The 20,826-nt window shown below is 50.4% G+C and overlaps 3 protein-coding genes across 3 annotated transcripts; 1 reads left to right on the forward strand and 2 right to left on the reverse strand.

Annotated features, from left to right (window-relative positions):
* Window positions 1-131: 131 nt before the first annotated feature.
* N7529_008041 (uncharacterized protein) lies at window positions 132-15,983 on the reverse strand (the record flags this gene model as incomplete). The annotated part of the gene is made up of 3 exons (XM_057243568.1): window positions 132-3,611; window positions 3,673-10,146; window positions 10,203-15,983. 3 exons carry the CDS (start codon window positions 15,981-15,983, stop codon window positions 132-134), a joined length of 15,735 nt encoding a protein of 5,244 aa, XP_057095106.1.
* Window positions 15,984-18,403: 2,420 nt separating this feature from the next.
* On the reverse strand, window positions 18,404-18,859 carry N7529_008042 (CAZyme family AA7; the record flags this gene model as incomplete). The annotated part of the gene is made up of 2 exons (XM_057243569.1): window positions 18,404-18,545; window positions 18,723-18,859. 2 exons carry the CDS (start codon window positions 18,857-18,859, stop codon window positions 18,404-18,406), a joined length of 279 nt encoding a protein of 92 aa, XP_057095107.1.
* A 395-nt stretch (window positions 18,860-19,254) lies between these two features.
* On the forward strand, window positions 19,255-20,345 carry N7529_008043 (Short-chain dehydrogenase/reductase SDR; the record flags this gene model as incomplete). Its single annotated transcript, XM_057243570.1, has 2 exons — window positions 19,255-20,171; window positions 20,225-20,345. The coding sequence occupies 2 exons, from the start codon at window positions 19,255-19,257 to the stop codon at window positions 20,343-20,345; spliced, it is 1,038 nt and encodes a 345-aa protein (XP_057095108.1).
* Window positions 20,346-20,826: the final 481 nt, after the last annotated feature.

Genomic DNA, 20,826 nt, shown 5'->3' on the forward strand with positions numbered 1-20,826 from the left:
CAGCGCAGTGTGAAACCACAGAATTTGAAGTTCACCACCTGGGTATCTTTCTCTTTCTTTCTCAAAGACCGAGGCAATTGCATACTCCCATTATCTGCTGGTATCAATCCCATCCCAATTTGCGAGTGCAATCAGGTTGATTCATTTTCCAACCCCAATGTAGTCAGGGGCAAATTCAACCCAGTGGAAAACAAACCAATCGCCTCTGCCAGCTTATCTGCAAAGCTCTCCGCTTTTTCCTCATCCAACGCATCCACAGGGCCAGCTATAATGAGGTCCAGACTTGTTTCTTGTTCTAGTGAGGTTACCGTCACCTGCCCTGGGATAGCTCTTGGTATTCCCCATCCCGCGCTGGACGACGATGCTACACCATCGATTTCCAGACAACCATCCGCACCAAGGCCTTGGTGGTGTACAACAACACCAAACTTGGCATGTTGTCCCCAATCTGTAGATTGCGTCGCGATATCCATAAGTGACACAGAGTCATGGGGAATAGTCGCAAGCTGCTGTGTCTGCACGTGTTGCAGAAGATCTGCGACAGTCCACGACGGATCATTGAAAATGCGAATGGGCAAAAATGTGACACAGGGCCCGAAGACCGTGTCGATTCCCGGAAGGGAACTGCCGCGTCCGTGGACGACCTGACCAAGCACAATGTCCGACCGGTTGGAGCTACGGAAAAGGATCCAAGATAACGCGGCCTTCACGAGATTGGCAAGTGTGATCTCCGACAAGAGGCTCGGTTTGGGGATTTCTCGTCGGACTTGACGTGGAACAGTGTCTTTATCCGGTGGTCCGGGGAATCCAGCAAGCATCATCGGATCTAATGCACTGGTACAGGATCCTGCGAGGTACTTTTTCCAAAACGCCAGATGTTCCCGATTATCATATCCCCGTCTGTGGTGGACCAGATGCCGGAAGTCTGTGACGGGTGGCAACGTGCAGCCCGAGTAAGCAGCTCCGATAGCCTCCCAGAGGATTCCCAGACAACCCCCATCATACTGGGCATGCGAAAGTTGAACGATGAATACCCACTGGGGTCGTCCGGGCGCGGTAACGATCGTGAAACGAACAGGCATTTCTCCCTGCACGGTGGCAGGGACCTGCTTCTTGCGCGATAGACGGCCCATATAAGCTTCCGGGTCGTCGTCTTCCACGAACTCAAAGATAGGTTTGGAATCTTGGAGAACCACCTGGAACATCTGGTCCTTGATGGTGACAAACATGGAGCGCAAATTGCTGTATTCATGCACTGCCTTCAAGCAAGCTTCTTGCAGACGAGAGAAATCGAGACGTTCTGAAAACACATTGGCAAAGGACACAGGAGATGAGTTCCGGATATAATACACCTGCACTTCGAGGGCGGGAATAATGTCCTCAACAACGCCATTCTTCAAAGGCGTCGAAAGAATCGCTTGACGATCGCTGTCTTTGATCAATGAGAACGGCGTGTACTGTTGAGATCTGGATGGAGATTTCTCATCGGCACTATCAACAATCTGGGCCCAATGCCGGATGGTCGGGTGGCGGAGGATGTCATGGGAGCTGAGTTTGAGACCTTGCTCCCGCGCATGGGCCGCGAGCTTCATGGCCAGGATCGAATCACCTCCAAGGTGGAAAAAGCTGTCTTCTACGCCAACCACCTCCGATTCGAGCTCCAGTAAGTCAACAAGAATCGAATGCAGTTTAGCCTCTGTTTTGGTTTCGGCTGGTTGCTTGTCGACTGCTTCGCCTGTGAATCCACCGAACTCCTCAACATCAATGGCCGAGGTAGCCTGTTTCAGTTGTTTTCGGTCAGTCTTTCCAGACTTCATGAGAGGTAACTCTCTAACTGGCAGGAACATGTATGGAACCATATAGCTAGGGAGGGCGTTTCGCAGATCCGCTAGGGCTGTGGCGGCAGCTATATGGAAAGCTCGGTCAGGCGACCTCAAAAAGGTCTCCATGGCGTCTTTCTCTGCACCAACGTTTGAAGTGGCGTCGGGACCATCTGATCCCAGACAAACCCATGCAACCAGTCGTGGTATTTTCTGATGGCCTGGAGAAACCGAGTGTTTCGTCTCTCGTAACGTGACTTGATCGACGATAACCTCCCGAGCTCCAGGGAAACAGCGTTGTGCGTGATACTCGATATCTCCAAGCTCGATCCGCTGTCCTCTGACTTTGACCTGCTCGTCTTTTCGCCCCTCAAACCGGAGAGAGCCATCCTTGGTATCGTAGCGAACGAGATCTCCCGTCTTGTAAAATCTCCAGCAAGTAGGCACATCAGAGAAGAACCGGCTTACCCATTGCGGGGCCTCTGGGAAATTTTGCTTGGTTTTTTCTTCTTGATTGAGATACCCGTGAGCAATGGTCGGACCGCAGAGCATCAGTTCTCCGATGGCCCCAAGAGGTAGGAGCTTATCATGATCATGCGGATTAACCACCCAGCAATGAACATCCAGTGGCCATCCGATGTTGACGGTATCTGATTCTGGGGACAGCTCAGGGCGCGTGGTGTTGATTACAGAGCCCTCGGTCGGCCCGTATGCATTTATCAAGCGACAGGCACCATACCACTGACCAACATGGCCGGGATAAACTGGTTCACCTATCAGGGCAATGATTTGCACCCATGAGGCACGAGCCGGATCCAATGCACTGATGAGAGACGGCGTCAAGAAAGCGTGCGTCACCTGCCTAGGGCAGACACCTGCAAGCAGCATCTGACTCCGCTCATCATCCGAAATGATACAGATCGTACCGCCTGCGATCAAAGTTGTCAAAATCTCCATTATCGCCACGTCAAATGAGTAAGACGAGAACTGCAATACGCAAGATTCGGAATCCAGCGAGAGTGCGTGGATGTGTGCACTCGCAGCATAGGTATATGCTGAATGAGAAATGAGTACACCCTTGGGAACTCCAGTACTGCCGGAGGTAAACAGAATGTATGCGGCCTGCTCAGGGTCCACAGTGTGATTGATGGCAGGAACCGCCTCATCTCCCTCATGGCGCACATCCTTGACGACAAGAACATCGACGGCCAATTTATAGCTCAGTGCTTCCTTATTAGCTGAAGAAATGATGAGATTTGCTTGAACTCGACGGCAAATTTCTTGTAGCCTGGCCAAGGGGTGAGTCGGATCAAGAGGTACAAAGGTGGCCCCAGCCTTCATAACCGCTAAGATAGCGACTATTGCCCAGCGGGATTTCTCAAAGCAAACAGGGATATGGTCTCCCGATTTGCATCCCTTAGCAATGAGGGCCGCAGCAGTCCTGGAAGCCTCTTGCTCCAATTCCTTGTAAGTAAATTCACCATCCCAACCGCTGACAGCGACCATGGCTGATTGCTCCAATGCACGTCGGTTAATAACTTGATGAATGCATACGGGCTCTAGGCTGCGCAGCGGGGTGTTCCAAGAGCGAAGAAGTAGCTCGTCAGCGGCGCTGAAAATTTGCAGGTCTCTTACGAGACCGTGCTCCTTCTGCAAAACAGCAGAAACAGCCAAATCGAAATACTGCGCCAGCTGTGTCGCGAGTTCAGACGAGATGTGCGATGAACGATGCGACATGCACACGCGCAGGTTTCCTGTCTCCTCCACCAACACATATAGCATGACATCTTGCTATTTCGCAATTCTGATTAGCCGTTGCACACTACAATTTGTACTGGTAGGTGGTACTCACTATAGTAGGATCTCGTCCGCTGAGGGGTTTCAAATCAAGCCAATCTTGGAAATCATCTTGGGACGTAGAAGAGTTGACGTATTGGACATTGACGGCTGTCAAGGCTATCTCATCCACAGTTACCCCTGCTGAACGGGCAATTGACACGAGCGGGAAGGTCTGATGGGTGAGAACATGGCCATAGTGCTCTTGGAGATCTAATGCGGCTTCATCAAGCCCGCCATTCGGAATAAGACGAATCCGACATACAGACATGTTAGAAAATTGGCCGACTGCATCCGCAAGATGGGGCACTGCTAAATGGCGGCCGCTTGTGAGAGAGCCGAAACATACGTCTTGGGTACCTGTGAAAGAGGATAGGGTCAATGCCCATGCGAAATACAAGACGTTAGGTAGCGTCCAGTCCGTCCAGCGGCAGAACGTCTCGATCTCTGATCCAGCACACGACAAATTCATATCGATCTGGTTCATTGTATCTTGGGGGCCGTTTAGATCTTGATTGCCTGCCGTGGAACATGGCCGAGGGAGAAGAGTTGGCGATGGAAGGTCTGCCAGATAGGACGCAAAGTATTCCTGAGCGGCCTCGGGTTGATCTTGCAGAGCCAGGTTCAAATAACGCTCGTACGCCTCACCATGTGGATTGAGATGTTCGAAGTGGTAGGCGCGGCGCAGATCATTCTCCACAATTGAGATAGAGGTCGCATCGATCACTGCATGGTTGATATCGAGGCAGCAAATAACATCATTAGCAGCGGTTCGGTAGATAGTGAGATAATGTGGGATCTGTCCCAAGGTTGTGATGGGGCCGGGCATATCCGGGGGAATATCCGTCAATTCGGGAACTATCGACACTGGGGCTTCTATAGCGTCCCTAACGACCTGTTGAAAGTAATCCTGATGTGATTCGTCCGGATGGAAGGTCACTCGCAGTGCTGGATGTCGATGAACGACCTTCTGCCATGCGTTCGCCAGCTGATGAACGTCCACATCGAACTTGCGTGCTGATACATGCCACAAGAACTGCGGTGCATAGCTGCTCTGGTCTTGTACCTGGCTTAAAAGAATGGCTCTCTGGGCCGGCGTACATGGGTGGACTACCCCATTGATGTCCGATGTCCGACTAGCCACTTTATCCGACAGAGGCGGGACTGGAGCAGCAACTGGTGATGTCGGGAACTCCAGCGCAATCTTGCGGATTGTCTTCAACCGGAAGAGATCTGCCACAGCGTGCGACATTCCCTTGGCTCGAGCCTGCGATGTGGCCTGCAAGGCGGATATCGAGTCGCCGCCCAGTCTGAAAAAGCTGTCGTCTGCTCCAATGTCTGATGCTGTAATTCTCAAAGCCCTGGACCAAATAGCCTGGAGTAACCTCTGATCTTCCGATACCATTGCTTCTTTTGTGGTGGTAGCTGGTGCAAAAGACTCCAGTTCTAGTCGAGATACTTGCATCGTCGTGTCTCGCAGGCGACGTCGATCGACTTTCCCACCAATGGTGCGCGGCATCTGAGCCAGTGGGACAAAGGCGGAAGGGACCATATAATCAGGCAGTGTCTCCCGTTGTTTTTCTTTGAGAGTGGAGATATTTGCCTCGAAATTCGGCGGCACTGCTATGTCCAACGCCAGCGGCGTTAAAGGCGCATTCTGTGCGCGCTGTTCATTTTTAAATTGATCGAGGAGCAAGAATGCGACTAGGCAAGGGGCTGTGGTTCTTCCAGCAGGCGTCACGATTTCCGCGACCACATCTCGGAGTGTTCCGGGGAAGTAGTGTTGGATGTTGTCCTCGACCTCGCTCAGCTCGAAACGTTGACCGCGCAGCTTGACTTGATGGTCTCTGCGTCCAAGGTAAACCAAAGAACCATCTGCTTCAAATTTGGCCAGGTCACCTGTGCGGTAGACCCGATGGAAGGTAGAATCGTCACTGCCGGGAACGATCTCTTCCACCCACTGTGGACAAGGGACGAACGCGGCCGCTGTTTGATCGGGATTGTTAAGGTACCCACGACCGACTAGCGGACCTTGCAAGAGTAGTTCGCCGACAGCTCCAAGTGGTATTGGCCTGTTAGGATCTTGCCGATGCGCAACCCAAGCACATCCTGCGAGTGGATATCCGATGTTTGTGACCGCAGAATCTGGACGAAGAGGGCCTTGAGAAGTGGAAAATACAGTACACTCAGCAGGGCCATAGTTATTGATCAAGTGAACCTTGTGTGCCCACTGCTGAATGTCACTCTGTCGTGCGGCCTCGCCTGTGATGACAATAGTTCCAATACCTTGAAGGTCGGGCGGAGTCCATACTCGAAGCAATGTAGGCGTGAAGATGGCATGCGATGGTTTCATCTTGGACACCGCTTGGGGAAGGCCTTCCTGGCGTTCGGAATCGGACAAAACGCACAGACATCCTCCGGTAATGAGAACACCGAGGATCTCCCCAATGCTGACGTCGAAGGCGTAAGATGCCACCTGGAGCAGGCGGGAATCGTATCTCAAATCGATCCGACGCGCACATGCTAGCGCCATAGTGACGAATGCGCCATGCTCGATTACGACGCCCTTTGGTTGACCAGTTGAACCAGAGGTGAAGACAGTATAGAGAGGTTGATCTGGGAAAATATGCCTCTCGCTGCAGTCCGTCGATTGCTCCGGTGTGAGAGTATCCGCAGAAACAAGAATAGCGGTCGGTGCTAGTTGCTTGCCAGTAGTGGCAGTCTCTCGCCCAGTCAAGATAAAGGAAGCTTGAATTTCCTCACAGATAGTCTGAAGACGAGAGATGGGAGTAGATGTATCCAGGAGAACAAAAGCAGCTCCGGTCTGGATCACACCGAGAATGGCAACTATCGTCCATGTCGAGCGCTCCATGTAGATGGGAACTAAGCTCTCCGATCCAATGTCGTGTCGATCTAGAACCGTGACTAGTTTGCCAGCAATCTGCTCTAGCTCCTGGTAATTCCAAGTTCCATCCCATCCTGTCACAGCGGGAGCTAACGGTTGGGTAGTGAAATGTTGAGAAATCATCTCTGTAACAGTGACAGGCATCTGAAGACTGGCTGGGGTGTTCCACTCCTGGAGTTGGCGACGATCATGATCGTTGAGAACTGGGATGTCCTCCACCAAACAATCGGGAACGCGACAGACATACTGCAGAATGTGACTGAATTGGTCCAATATGCGTTGCATTTGCCAAGGTGGCACCACATTCTGGTCAAACAAAGCTTCAACATCAACCATATCCGAATCCATAGTACATGTTAGCTGGAGCGCATATGTACTAAAAGCACCCTCCCCAGCAGCGGTGTCGATATGCTGCATGAGACTTTCGTCCTCTTCATGAACTTTGCCAGATGGTGACTCGATGTTTAACAGAGTCTGGAAAGAACAAGCTAGTTTACCATCAGGCCCCAGTTTGGAGATCTGTGATAAGCCGGCCTGCTCAAGCGAAACCATCTGGGCCATCCGAGCTTGGAGTGTTTCCAGTCCCTGAATTACTGTATCATCGGAACTCAGCGTAACCCGCAATGGTGCGGTTGCAATGGTCGGACCAGTCATTGTTTCAATCCCTAGCACTGGAGCTTGACGACCTGTGGACACAACTCCAAAAATGACATCATCGACGCTCTGATACTGTGACTGCACAATAGCCCAGGAGAATGCAATGGCAGTGCTTTTGGTAACTGAATGCTCTGAAAATGGGCCGGTAATTACTGACATGTATTTTTGTGCTAGTGCCTTGGGCCGATAGGATGGGGTTGGCAAAGTGGGGAATGGTGTTGCTGAGATGTCTTTCAGTTGCTCACGCCAAGCTTGGAGGGCAGGTGTGGAATGAGAGCTTGTGTATTTCACAAATCTTTGAAATGGAGCGGGCTCCTTGAGCTCATGCTTTGGATCTTTGTAGGCGACGCGAACATACTCGATGAGTTGAGGCAGGGTCCATGCGTCATATAGCGCATGATGCATCATCAAAACCAATGTATATTGGTCGAAACCCTGGATGTCCGGCTTGTGACGGAGAACATTCACACGAACCAATGGTTTGCCAAATATAGCTTCCGACTCCAATAGCGCCTCTGGTTCATTTTCGGTGACTCTCCAGCCCAAGTCAGGATTTTGGAGCACAACTTGCAGGCATCCAAGATCAGGCAGTTCCACAATTCTAGTTCGAAGGATAGGATGGACGGCCGATGTTCTTTCCCAGGTGTGCTGCAATCGATCAAGGTCAATGCCCTCGGGGAGTCGATAACGGTGCTGCGCGACATAGGCACCAGCTTTCTCGGCAGCCAGAGCTACAAGGCCAGCTTGCAATGGGGTGCAAGGGAATATGTCTTCGATTTCGGTAGTTGGGATATCGCATTGAAGGCTGGCTACGTTCCGAGCCTCAATCTGATGATGGGGCTGGAGAAGGCTGAATGGTTCCAAGGGCTCGGCTTCTGTTTTTGACAGACTCTGAATATAGACCTGGGCGAGATCACGCAGGACGGGATGCAAAAAGATGTCCCCTGCCGTGAGTTTCAGACCCTCAGCGCCTGCGCACGACGCTACCTTCATGACTCCCACCGAATCCCCCCCGAGGCGGAAGAAATGATCACTTGGCCCGATAGCTGTTGCGGGGTGTCGGAGAACTTTGCTCCATAGGAGTCGAATACAGCATTCAGCCTGGCTTAGTTCCGCATCGGGGACGAATTTTGCTTTGTCAACCGATGCAAAGCTTTGGGATCTTAGGGAACTTCCTGCATTTGCACAGATCTTGTTAAGGTCGACCTTTCCATTTGGCATCCGCGGTACTTCAAGAAGTGGAATCATTGCTGTCGGTATGAGGAAAGCAGGGACCTCTGCCTCCAGCTGGGATTTCACCTGCTGCACTGTGGCGGCGAAATCGGGTGCGATAACGGAGAACGAGGGTTGATGAACAGAGGCCACCAGGTAGGTACTCCCCTCGTCTTCGGGCTTTACCATGCTAGCAAAAACTTCCGGCCTTCCTGGGAAACATCGCTGTACGTTGTATTCGACTTCGTGCAGCTCGAGCCGCTGGCCGTTCAACTTCACCTGGCGATCCTTCCGACCAAGGTAATGCATGGATCCATCGGGTAGATAGCGTACGAGATCGCCTGTTCTATACAAGGAGCAGTCTGCAGTTCCTCGGATATTTTCTAGCCAGGCTGGTGTCTCTGGTTTTGCACATTTCGTGAGCAGTGGACGGTTGCGATATCCTCGACCAACAATGGGACCTTCAATTAGAAGCTCTCCAAGAGCCCCGATTGGAGCTCTGAGATTGGGATTACTTGGATGAACTACCCAAGCAACACCCCCAACAGGTTGCCCGATATTGGCTGGGTTAACGGCCAAAGCCCGCGAGGATGGTTGCGCAGTTGCAATCACTGAACATTCAGATGGGCCATACGCATTCATGAGCTGAACATGGGGGGACCAACGGCGCACATCGTCATGACTCATACCCTCACCACCAAGGACTAATATTTTGAGACAAGGAAGATCTTGAGGATTCAGAAGTCGGGCCACAGATGGTGTCAGAAGCGTCCAATTCACCAAAAGCTCATGCATGGTATCCTGCAGGCGACTTTGACGATCAGAGTCGGAAGGGATGCATACACAACCTCCGACGAGTAAAGTTGAAAGGATCTCGACGATGCTGGCATCAAATGCGTATGAAGCAAACTGAAGGACTCTGGAACCAGGTCCCAAGCGAAGCACTTTGCGGTGCGCTTCGGCGGCGGACAAAAATGACTGGTGTTCGATGATGCTGGCCTTCGGCTTTCCAGTGGACCCGGACGTGAAGATTGCATATGCCGCAGATGTGGGTGATGTTTCAGCCGTAGATCCAACGCTATGACTTTCGGTATACCATTGCTGCTTATCGTCCACAACAATTGCGCTAGACACAAGACCCAATGCTTTATCGGCGCGAGAGGAGCATGTCAGAATCAAAGGACAATCGAAGTCCCCTTGCAACATGTCCTGCAAGCGATCCAACGGGTGCGAAGGGTCCAAAAGAATAAAAGCACCGCCTGCTTTCAACACTGCAAGTATGGCGACGACAGCCCACCTACTCTTGTCGCAACATATCGGCACGAATATCTCCGGACCAACCCCGTGTTGAACTAGGGAGTGAGCAAGGCACGATGATAACGTGACAAGCTCTTGGTAAGTAAAGCTTCCGTCCCAAGCCTCTACTGAATTTGCACTTGGCTCATTCCGCGCATTTTCGTGAACTTTGGCTTGTATACAGGACAGTACCGGTGGCGGAATTTCTCCATTTAGATCCAAAAGATGTGCCCGGTTGGTTGGTCCAAGCAGTTCAATATCGGAGATGTAGCTGTTCTCCGGGTCCAATATTTGCACCGCTGCATGCTGGAATGCATCCGCAACAAACTCAGCTTGGATATCAGAGAGGGTATCTCTCCTGTAAGTTAGGTCGCCATGAATGTCCTGGCTACCAATCGCCAAATTGACGGTGAGGGGATACTGCAATCAGTTAGTAAGGTCGTTAACCCTGTGCAGGTGATCTTCCCCTGGCATACCTCTGTATGGTCGCGTCCACCGACAAAATCAAGCTTGGTGCCATGACCTTTTGTTGCTTCAGGATCATACTTCTCCCATTGCAACGACATCGCTGTATTAAACAGAGGCTGGTCTGACAAACCCAGCGAATGAACAACGTCTGCTAACCCAAAATGCTGATTTCCCAAGCTGCGGGCATATGCGCTTTGGTTTTCTACAAGAATTGACTTGATTTTTGCATCTTCATTGAGGGTAAGGCGACAGATCAGAAGGTTCATCATAGGCCCCGCAATGCAATGCGCATCTTGTAATGCAATATCTCGCCCGGACGCCAGGAAGCCAAAGCATACGGCATCAGAGCCGGTGTAAGCACGCAGGACTAGGCCCCATGCAATTTGAAAGAGATTGGAAACGGTGATTCCCCGCTGCTGACAGAATTTCTGTAGGCTCTGACTGAAGGGAAACCGCAATGGAACCGAATGCAGCGTCTCTTGCCCAATATCAACGGACTCCAGCGAGGGAAAAGTGCACGGGTGGGCGCCTTGCAAATACTGCCTCCAATATTTCAATGACCCCGAGCTGTCTTTTTCTCGCAGGTAGGTTAGGAAGGAGCTGTAAGGAGAACCCGGTTTGTCGGTCAGACGATCATCATACGCTTCACGAAAGTCAGATAGGATCAGGGTGCGAGTAGCACCATCCACTAGCATGTGGTGGATACTCAATTTACAAAGAACACTGCCATCGGGCTGAATTTGGAGGAAAATTCTGTGAGGGGCTTTTCCTATCCATTCTTCTTCGGCATTCGACGAAGTCACATCTTTCTCAAAATCTGTGGCGTTTTCAGTGTGAATAGCTGCGGTGACTTTCCGCAAGACAACTTGAACTGGCTGCCCACTGCCATCCAGACTCTCTGTAAAGACAGTGCGCAGAATAGGATGACGATCAACCACGCTCTGCCATGCGCTCCGGCACTTCGTGAGGTCTATGGCCACAAGAGCCGAGGAAGGGCGAATGAACCATTCCATATGCGACCAATACATATCGGGGCTTTTCAGTTGACTCAGCCACATTCCTAGTTGAATGGGCGATAATTGATAAATATCTTCGATGTTGCTCTGGGGAAACTTGCAAGTATTGTTGATGTGACCAATCAATCGCTGCAGGTCTGCTTCCTCCTTGATCGACAACAAAGGGAAGTCAGACAGGGTGAAGTGTCCAGTCTGCTGCAAGGTTGCTGGTAATTTCTCAAGCACTTTCGTGCATTCGTGAATCCATTGATTTAATTTCTCAGCATGCTCCATGTGTTTGTTGTACCAGAACGAGATGAGCAGACGACCTTCCATGACCGTCGCGGAGATATCAATCAGTGCGAACCGGGACAAATCGGCCGGAATGGGGACTAGATCATGATCAGGTAAGGTGGCCAATTGTAGTAGCGCATCAGACCTCTCTAGCTGCTGGAAGAGGCCGGTGTAGTTGAAGAGGATTTCCATGGGCTCATGGCTCTGGCAATATTTGGATCCATCTTCGTGATGATAGCGGGAAGCGAAATACTCCCACCCATTGCTAGGCATCGAACGTCGGCGCTCCTTCACTTGCACTAGAAGATCGGCGACGGGTTGGCCGCGGTTTGCATCAACAAAGAAAGGGACCATAGTTGTATACCAGCCGATCGTCCGAGATATATCAATCTCTGAATCCCAAGGCTCTCGTCCATGGCCTTCACTGAATACAGTCGGCGCAACCCGATTATCAAAGACGTCCGAAAATGCGCGTATGATCGCGGCATGAATGATTTCAACTGGACGTGTGTGGAACGCATCGTTACAGGAGCTCAAAATTGCACGGGTGGCATCCTCTGAAATGGAAATCGACTCGTGGTTGGTTTCACCCCAAGTGTTAGGTTTTGTGCTTACTGAAGTCCCCCAGTACTCCGAAGGAGGGCTGGGAATGTCGGTTGGGATTGAGGTACTAGGGTCAAGGCATTCTTTGCTGTACAGTTTTTGCATGCGGCACCATTGCAGGAAAGGCAGGGAAGGGAGGCCCCCGATAGAACCAGTGGTCAAAACATCTTCTAGATCCTGCAACAACACACGCCAAGACACCAGATCGATGACCAGATGGTGTGCCATGACTGATAAATACTGTTCCTTGGGTGTGATTATGAGATCGACGGCCAGAACTCTCCCACTTTGAATGTCCATTGCACGTTGGCTTTCTCCAAGTATGGCCCGCAAGGCATGCGACTCAGGACTCGGTATTGGGTGATGCCTAAACATGAAAGTCTCTTCGGTGGCTTTTCGAATGGATTGCCTCCATCTGCCATCGGAGGAGCGCTTGAAGCATGCTCGTAGCATGGAATGCTCCCGAACCACCAGCTCCATCGCTTGTTGAATCTTGGACGCATTGATCGACTCCGACAGTCGCAACATGAACTGCTGTGTAAAGCCATTATGTCCTTCGGGCATTTTTTCGAAGAATAGTTGCTGGATTGGGGATAGGTCAAACCATTCCCCCGACTGCTCCTCATCAGTGCCCGGCTGAAGTGATATCGCCGATTGATTGCTGCACACTTGCATTATCTCCGAAAGCTCAGCAATTGTTGGAAACTCCATGATATTGGCAACAGTGAGTTTGAATCCAGCAGATTGGCAGCTTGCGCTTATCTGCATCGCACTAACAGAATCTCCTCCCAGGCGGAAGAAATTCTCATTCACGCCCATCTCCTCCGGCTTTCGGTTCAGAATTTGGGCCCAAATATTCTGTAGCACTGCCTCATTGGGCGTGGATCCCCGATGCGGTGTCCCGCTAGACGCCCGATAATCTTGAAGCTCGTTCCAAGATAGCGAGGCTGCATGTTCTCTTAAAGCTCGACGGTCGGTCTTGCTGGAAGCAGTGAGTGGAATGTGTGCCACCGGCAGAAACAGCCTTGGGATCATAAAAGAAGGCAGTGAGTTTGCCAGTCTATCCTGAGCGGCTGAGGATTGCAGTCGGAAATCGTTGCTGGGCTCATTGTAGAAAACTTTTCCTTTGTTGCCTGATGATGGGGAACTGTTGTCGGGCAAGTATATGAAGGCAACTAGAAGCGGCTCCTTCGTCGGCAGCATCTCTGCGACAACCTGTTGGGAATCTGGAAATGCGGAGCGCAAATGATACTCGATGTCTGCCATTTCAATGCGCTGACCGTGGAACTTGACTTGGGTGCCTTTACGCCCTAAATAGCAGATGCTCCCATCGTCATTCTTAGCATACTGTACGAGGTCGCCTGTCTTGTACATTATTCCGCCATTCCCGCCAAGACGTTGGCGCCAGGATGGAACAGTGATAAAGGCTTCAGCGGTTTGTTTGGGATTCCGCAAGTAACCTCGACTGACAGTTGGGCCTTCAATCACTAACTCTCCTATGCAACCGACAGGCATCAAGATTTCGTGATCGTCCGGGTGTACGATCCATCCAACACAGCCTGTGGAGAAACCAATATTCGAAGCATCACAAGACTGTAAATTGGGCTGCACGCTGAAGACGGCCGAGCATTCAGCCGGTCCATAGGCGTTTCGAACATTGACAAACTGTTGCCACTGTTTGACGTCAGCCGCTATAACCGCCTCGCCGACAAAGATAAGTGACCGTAGAGTCGGCAAGGACTCAGGCGATAGGATTCGAGCGACAGTTGGTGTGAGGCAGGCCACGTTCACGCCAAATGTGTTGATCGCGTTGGAAAGCGAGCTGTGACAGTCACTAGCCGTGGGAATGCACACGCATCCACCAAAGATCAATGTGGTGAGCTGCTCAATAATACATGAGTCGAATGCCGGAGATGCAAATTGAAGAACGCGTGACTCTTGCGTGAATCCGTACAACCTTCCGTGAGCTAATGCACTCGACGCGAACCCGTCATGGTGGGAAATTGCACCCTTCGGAGTTCCTGTTGACCCAGATGTAAAAGTGACGTAAACAGGATCTACAGGCATCACCAGTGGCAAATCCATGCCGGGTACGGGAGTAAATTTCCGCGTTTCAGTATCAATGTGAAACGCCTGGCCCGGCAACTCCGACACACGCTCTGAATGGGCCTTCGACGTAATGATAAATTGAGCATCGAGTTGTCTCCATATTTGTTTCAGTCTTGCAGGTGGATGTGATGGATCAAGCAGAACAAAAGCCGCACCGGCCTTCATTACACTCAGCATAGCGATTGGCATCCATTTGCCTTTCTCAACACAAACGGCTACGTGAGTTCTCGGTCGTATTCCTCGCGTGACAAGCTGGGCTGCTATTGCTGACGACATATCGTCAAGAGCCTTATATGTCATATCTCCATCCCAACTCGAAATGGCTGGGGCCTCCGGCCACATCTCAACACGATCGTGGATGAGGTCATGCAGGGTCTGCGAAGCTGGGGGAGGAATCGGCAGATTTAGCTCTATCAGGTTGGATTCATCTTGTGAACTCAAAATATTGATTTCTCGGAGCGTGGTTTCAGGCGCTTTATTGACCTGTTGATAGATGTTTTCCAGTTGTTGAAAGACCCGTTCGGTTTGTCGATCCGTAATCACAACCGGATCAAAGTGTGCCTCTATTGTAACACCCTGTGATGAGTCCCGGCAGCGCAGGATGAATGGATAGGTATCGTACACCTTTTGTACCTCCCTTTTGGTAGCAAACATACGTGGCGCACTGTGCTTCTCACGGGGTTCGACCGCCAGCAGCGTTAGGAATTTACATGCCGCTGCTGGTCCTGGGCCCAAATGAAGTAGATTTTGCAACCCAATTTGTCCAAATTCCATTTCTCTCAGCCATTGCGCCCGCACGGCTTTTAAAGCATCGACTACACGGTCATCGGGATTCAAGACAATTTGGACAGGAATGCAGGCCAGTGTTGGTCCGCTGACGCTTTCGATCCCTGGGACTGCCATTCCGCGCCCTGAATCAATGGAACCAAACAACGTGTCGACTGTCCCTGTATGAAGCGACTGCAGTATGGCCCATGACAGTCGCATCTTGGTGTTTAGACTGAAGCTAGTGTCGTGGCCTGGGGCTAGAGCCATGGTGTGATACATAGTCGTTGCAGGTCGAGGTTGATAGCCCGGTCTGGGCAGGCATGGAAATGTCTTCATCTCGCTCTGATCGGCAGACTTGAACATTTCGGTCCAATACTCATCTGCCTTTGGACGTTGCATGCCGATGTATTCGATAAATGGTCGGAATGGGCGCGGTGTTAACAGTTCACCTCTGTAAGCTGCCTCTACCTGATGCAGCAACAGGGCCATTGACCAGTCTTCGCACAGAGCATGGTGGATCAATACCTGGAATTCATAGCCACTGGGGTCCGATTTCAATGTGAATCGGACAAGGGGTGCCCCCATTTCCCAGGAGACAGCATTTCCGTGTTGTTGAGTCTGCTGTGGGCTTTGCATCTGCCATGGTGGATTGCGCCTAACAACAACCTGGACACAACCATGCTGCGCTGTTGAAACAATGCGGGTACGGAGAATTGGATTCGCCTGGGCGACGTTCTTCCAAGCTTCACGAAAACGCCTTGCTTCAACATCAGATGGCAGTTGATAGGTGTATTCAACGGTATATGCTGCTGATTCCTTGAAGGTGGTAGCCATCATCCCCTCTTGTAGAGGCGTACAGGGATACAGGTCGTCCAATTCCTCCACAGCACAATGGCAGCAGTCAGCTACTTCCTGCATTGTACCTCTATCTTTCATCATGTCACCTGGACTTGACATTTTGCTCTTCATTTTCTCCATATTAGGGATAATTTCTGGCTCGGAAGCCAATTGTGAATGCATTGTGGATATTTCATAAAATTGATAGGGTTATTTCATACATTGTCAATGATATTTCTACGGCTTTTGTCTAATTTCTGTCGCACGGGCGCGACTCTAACACCGCAAGATCGATCATCTAGCAGTCTAGAGTCTGACCTATGACACAATTCAATTGATTCCTTGCAAAGAACGACCCCATTTAGGGTTTTGCCTCAACACTGAAAGCCAATTCAATCGTTCGAGCCCAATGGGGGTTGTCTACCTTTAGCTCAATGGGCCAATCAATGGGCAATTAACATCGCCGTTCTATAGATATACAGGAAAAATCACCCGGATTTCTTGGCTTTAACCACGAAATGTTCGTGGGAGCTCCACCAGCCGCATCCGGAATCCCCGGATATCGGCAAGGTTAAGTCATGACAGTAGGTGCCGGGGCTCAGTCGAACCATGATTTGGTTTGTCCTGGCATGCTATTCACCTTTGATTTTGAGTTAATTAAAAGTCGCAGAGGTGAGGTACTTTCCGACCGATTTCCTTTTGCGGCCATTGGAAACAACCCGCCAGGCCGGATCTGAAACTTAGATTTCTCCTGACCTCTTCATCTCAATATACTCCTCTACTCCCCTATGATGCAATCGAACGAATCTTTATGTCGAACAGACCGATAAATGACTTCAAATGATTCTCTAGATATGGTGATCAACGTTTCCTCCGTGTGAATCTTTTGCCTTTTTTTTCTTTCTTAATTTCTTCAAAAGCCCCGGGTGCTCGGCCACTGAATAACAATAGTGTACTAGCTATTGACTACGTAAAATATCGTTGAATGTTGTTGGAAAGGGATCTCTGGTATTGTCGATCATCTCTACCATGGATGAACCCTGTAGAGCTGGATATACCCCGGCCATGGATCAGACCAATTAGCTTGTATTTTGACTTCAAACATCCGCAAATCTGATTGGTCTGGACATATCACCAGACGATCTTCATTCTTGGCAGGTATTTCTATATTCGATCAGTCTTGGACACCTTGAACAGATCTACTGTCCAAGGTCACTCTGCCCATGGTACGTTTAAATTTATCTTAATCAACGGAATTTGGTGTGGTTTAAGTTGAGCTATCTCTGAGTAACATGATTTTCCTGGTTAAATTGACCAGACCTGAAAGTATCGGAGACTTTTCGGCCTTCCTACCTAGGTAAAAAGTGAATCTTATGAAGAAACGAAGCTTTAATGTGATGAAAGACTTGTTCGAGACAATTCAACCCCACACAACAAAGTTTCATAGCTCTTTCAAACTAATTGGGTCTACCGGGGTAGGCACATGTGTTTTTATTCACTTCCCTTTTTTGATATAGTCTTTTGTCAACGTAATCGACACAGTAAATTTGAGTTAAATCAAAAGCCCCTAGCATAACTCAATTATTAAGATGATCGGCAATATTCCACCTTAGGAGGTCATTCCCTACCTGGGAAATCAATTAATCTTACAGTATCATTTGTCTCTGTTCGTTCAAGTGAAGCCCGGTCAATAAGGAGTTCGAGTAATTTTTAGGCCCTTCATGCTCATTTTTAGTTGGTCTAATTCTTGATTATACAAAAGTGCTTTGATAGCCTCAATCCTCTTGAGAGATATCGTTTATTTTCGCTATTATAATATATGCATTCAAAATCCTTGACATCAGTATCATTATCATCGAATATATTGATTATTTGCCTATATCTTTTCTCTAATAGAAAGAACAAGCACATACGACCATAGGGTGTGGTAAATAGGGCTTAGCGGTTCGAGATTATAGTATGGCGCAAACGCGCTGGGATTGTCAGCTGGCTCGGAGTAAACAAGCCCAATGACTACAGATGTCAAGGAGATGTCAATGGCCACGGTCGATTTGAAATCCGAGGCTCCGTTGAGCTGCCACCCCGTAAAGGCATCCAGAACGGCGCCGGCTTGATCGGGGGCGTAAATCATCAATTGCCCCCAGATCTTGTAGACCAGCACGGTGTTAAGATCATAACGAGAGACGATGCCATAGTTGGGCCCACCGCCCTTGAGGGCCCAGAATAGATCATTGTTCTGCTTTGCTTTGGCGTTGACAATTGTTGCGTTTGCCAGACAACCTCCAAATTCTTCACGTTGTCTGCTGCCCAGGCCAAAGCGATTGATTAGACATGTGATGGTATTCTCCTGTAATTCCTCGTTAGACACTTCTTTCGGTCCAAAAGCAAAGACGCCTTCGTAACTTACCTCTGAGAATCAGACCACCGACACCCACCGTGGGCAGTCTCCCCCGGATCACCACGGCCTTCTCGGCGTTTCATGCCGTCGTAACTTCGCCCCAGCGAAGAACCGGACCGACACTTGCTATCTGACCATCGGTCGACAAGCTGACAGAGTTCAATCGAGACAATTCGAGCAGGATACCTTGGCTACTGACGCTCGACTAGCCGGGGTTCGGCGAGTGTCCGCCACTGCGCAGTGCAAATTTCACCTGGAAGAAGTTGATGACTTTGACCGTGGTGGAAACATCCTGGGCTCCCTCGGGCTGAATGATGCAGTGGGGCTCTGCGACGCATGATTCGGACCTGCACGGTGTGGTCAGCAAGAAGCCCGAACATACACAAATCAAAGTGACAACATCCTACCAATTCACCTCCACAGTATTCTGGTTGAGGGGCGATGTATCGACGGTGCCAAGAATGGCCTAGGCAGTCAAACACGCAATGTTTTAAATAGCAACGGGGCCCCTAGCCTTTGCATACTGCGCCGCCAGGGTACGGGTATCGGCAGTGGATAGCCCGAGGCGCTGCACAAAGGAGGAGAATTTAGCCACATCGCCCTTGGAGGCTGCTAGAGCCCCTGCTGCAGACGCCCCAATTAGGGCACTGAGCAGGTTCATGGCCTCTGTAAGTAATCCATTGTGGTTGATCCCCTCTCGGAATGCCTGCGAGATGGGGACCGGATGGCCACACCGCTATATACTTGTCGTGATACAATCTTACGGTCTGAATAGGACAATAGCTCTGTCCAGGTCCCGGATCGCACATCCGACAAGGCTATTACAGGATCCGGGTTAAGTTACCCGAAGATAGCGATCGCCTTAAGAACGAACTAAAATCTGACATGCTTGGCATTTTCCTATTGTCGATTAGGGCAGATCGACCCGTGTATCAATCCAAGAGACTAGTCGCGGCCAACTCAATCTCCTCCATTCCACACATTAGAAACATTCCACTCCCTTTCTAACCCTCCTTACGGACCCACCTTTGATATCTCACCTCATCAGCTGAAGAAATGGGGACCAAGTTCGACGTGACTCCGGAAAAGCAGGCCAGCGTGCCTCGCTTCTTCTACAACCAGCTCACCGTCAAGCCCGTCACGGTCCAGGGAGTCAGCCTCGTGGGCAAGACTGCTTTGGTGACCGGATCCAACACGGGGGTAGGCCTGGAAACTAGCCGGCAGCTCCTCGACCTGGGACTGAGCAAGCTCATTCTTGCCGTCCGCAGTGAAGAGAGAGGCCAGACAGCGAAGAAGAAGTTAGCCGCAGGCCGGAGTCTGTGCGATGATAGCATCGAGGTCTGGAAACTTGATCAGTCCGACTATGACTCTATCGTCGCCTTTGCGGAGCGTACCAAGAGCCTCCCCCGGTTGGATATTGTCGTGCTGAACATCGGCATCGGCAACGCAACACGCGTCTTTAACCCCGAGACGGGCCATGATGAGATGATCCAGGTCAATTATCTCTCGACAGCCCTGCTGGCAATTCTACTGCTCCCGGTGGTTAAAGAAAAACGCGCCGCGCAAGGGGGTCCGAGTCGGATTACGATTGTCTCATCGGAAGTCTCTGCGTGGACAGCCTTCAAGGAGAAGAAAAGTTTCCCGCTGCTGGCATCGCTCGACCAGAAGGACGCTAAGGTAGACCCCTTGGATCGGATGATGGTCTCCAAGCTGCTGGGACAGTTCTTCCTGTCATATTTGGCCTCTATTGTACCGCCTTCTGTGGTGGTCATCAATGCCGCGTCGCCGGGCTCTGTTCACGATTCCGAATTCAACCGTGAGCATAATAAGACTTTCTCTGGAGCGATCGCGAAAGTCGTGATGCGCCGGCTGGCCAACACCGCTGCTGTTGGAGCCCGAATGATCACCGATGCAGCCGTCAAACATGGCCAGGAGACGCATGGCGAGTTTCTCTCCTTTCAGAAAATTGTGCCGTGAGTTGCTTCCATATGTATCATGATTAAAGCTATCGCTAAACCGTTTACAGGTTGGCACCGATCATCTACACCGCAGAGGGAGAGAAGATCTCTGAACAGCTCTGGAAGGAGACCAAAGAAGAACTAGCCTTTGCAAATGTGGAGGAGGTTCTCAAGACCATTTCGGAGTAGATAGCAACAATCATAGGAGCGGATAGTTCACGTTGTGATTGAAGACATGTAGGTGATTTGAGGAGGACTATCTCACGAGCCGCGTGGTTACATGAATCATTTGCTATATCAATCCAACACTTTTGAGTGATCGGCAAATCGCCGTTGAAAGAACGAATATTTCATCTTTTGGCAAGCCAAATCCCAATCTGACGTCCATTTACGATAGAAAGGCTGATAGCCCAGTAAACCGCCCACCCATCGCCCCACGACGAGGCCCATAGTGCGTGAAACGGTCTGCCCAAAAGGAACCCACCACGGGAGGGAGATGTACGTTCCACCGGCGTCAAATACCTGTATCCATGAGTCAGACATGAGACCGAAACATTCAAAGGATAGGAATGGAAGGAGGACATACGCTAAACAGCTGGATCAGGTAAATCTTAGCCCCATTCACAACCAAATCATTCTGATACTGGTACCAATTCTCAAAGGAAACCGG

Source organism: Penicillium soppii (genome assembly GCF_028829465.1).
Source record: "Penicillium soppii strain IBT 18220 chromosome Unknown utg000006l, whole genome shotgun sequence".
In the NCBI taxonomy this organism is placed as follows: Eukaryota; Fungi; Ascomycota; class Eurotiomycetes; order Eurotiales; family Aspergillaceae; genus Penicillium; species Penicillium soppii.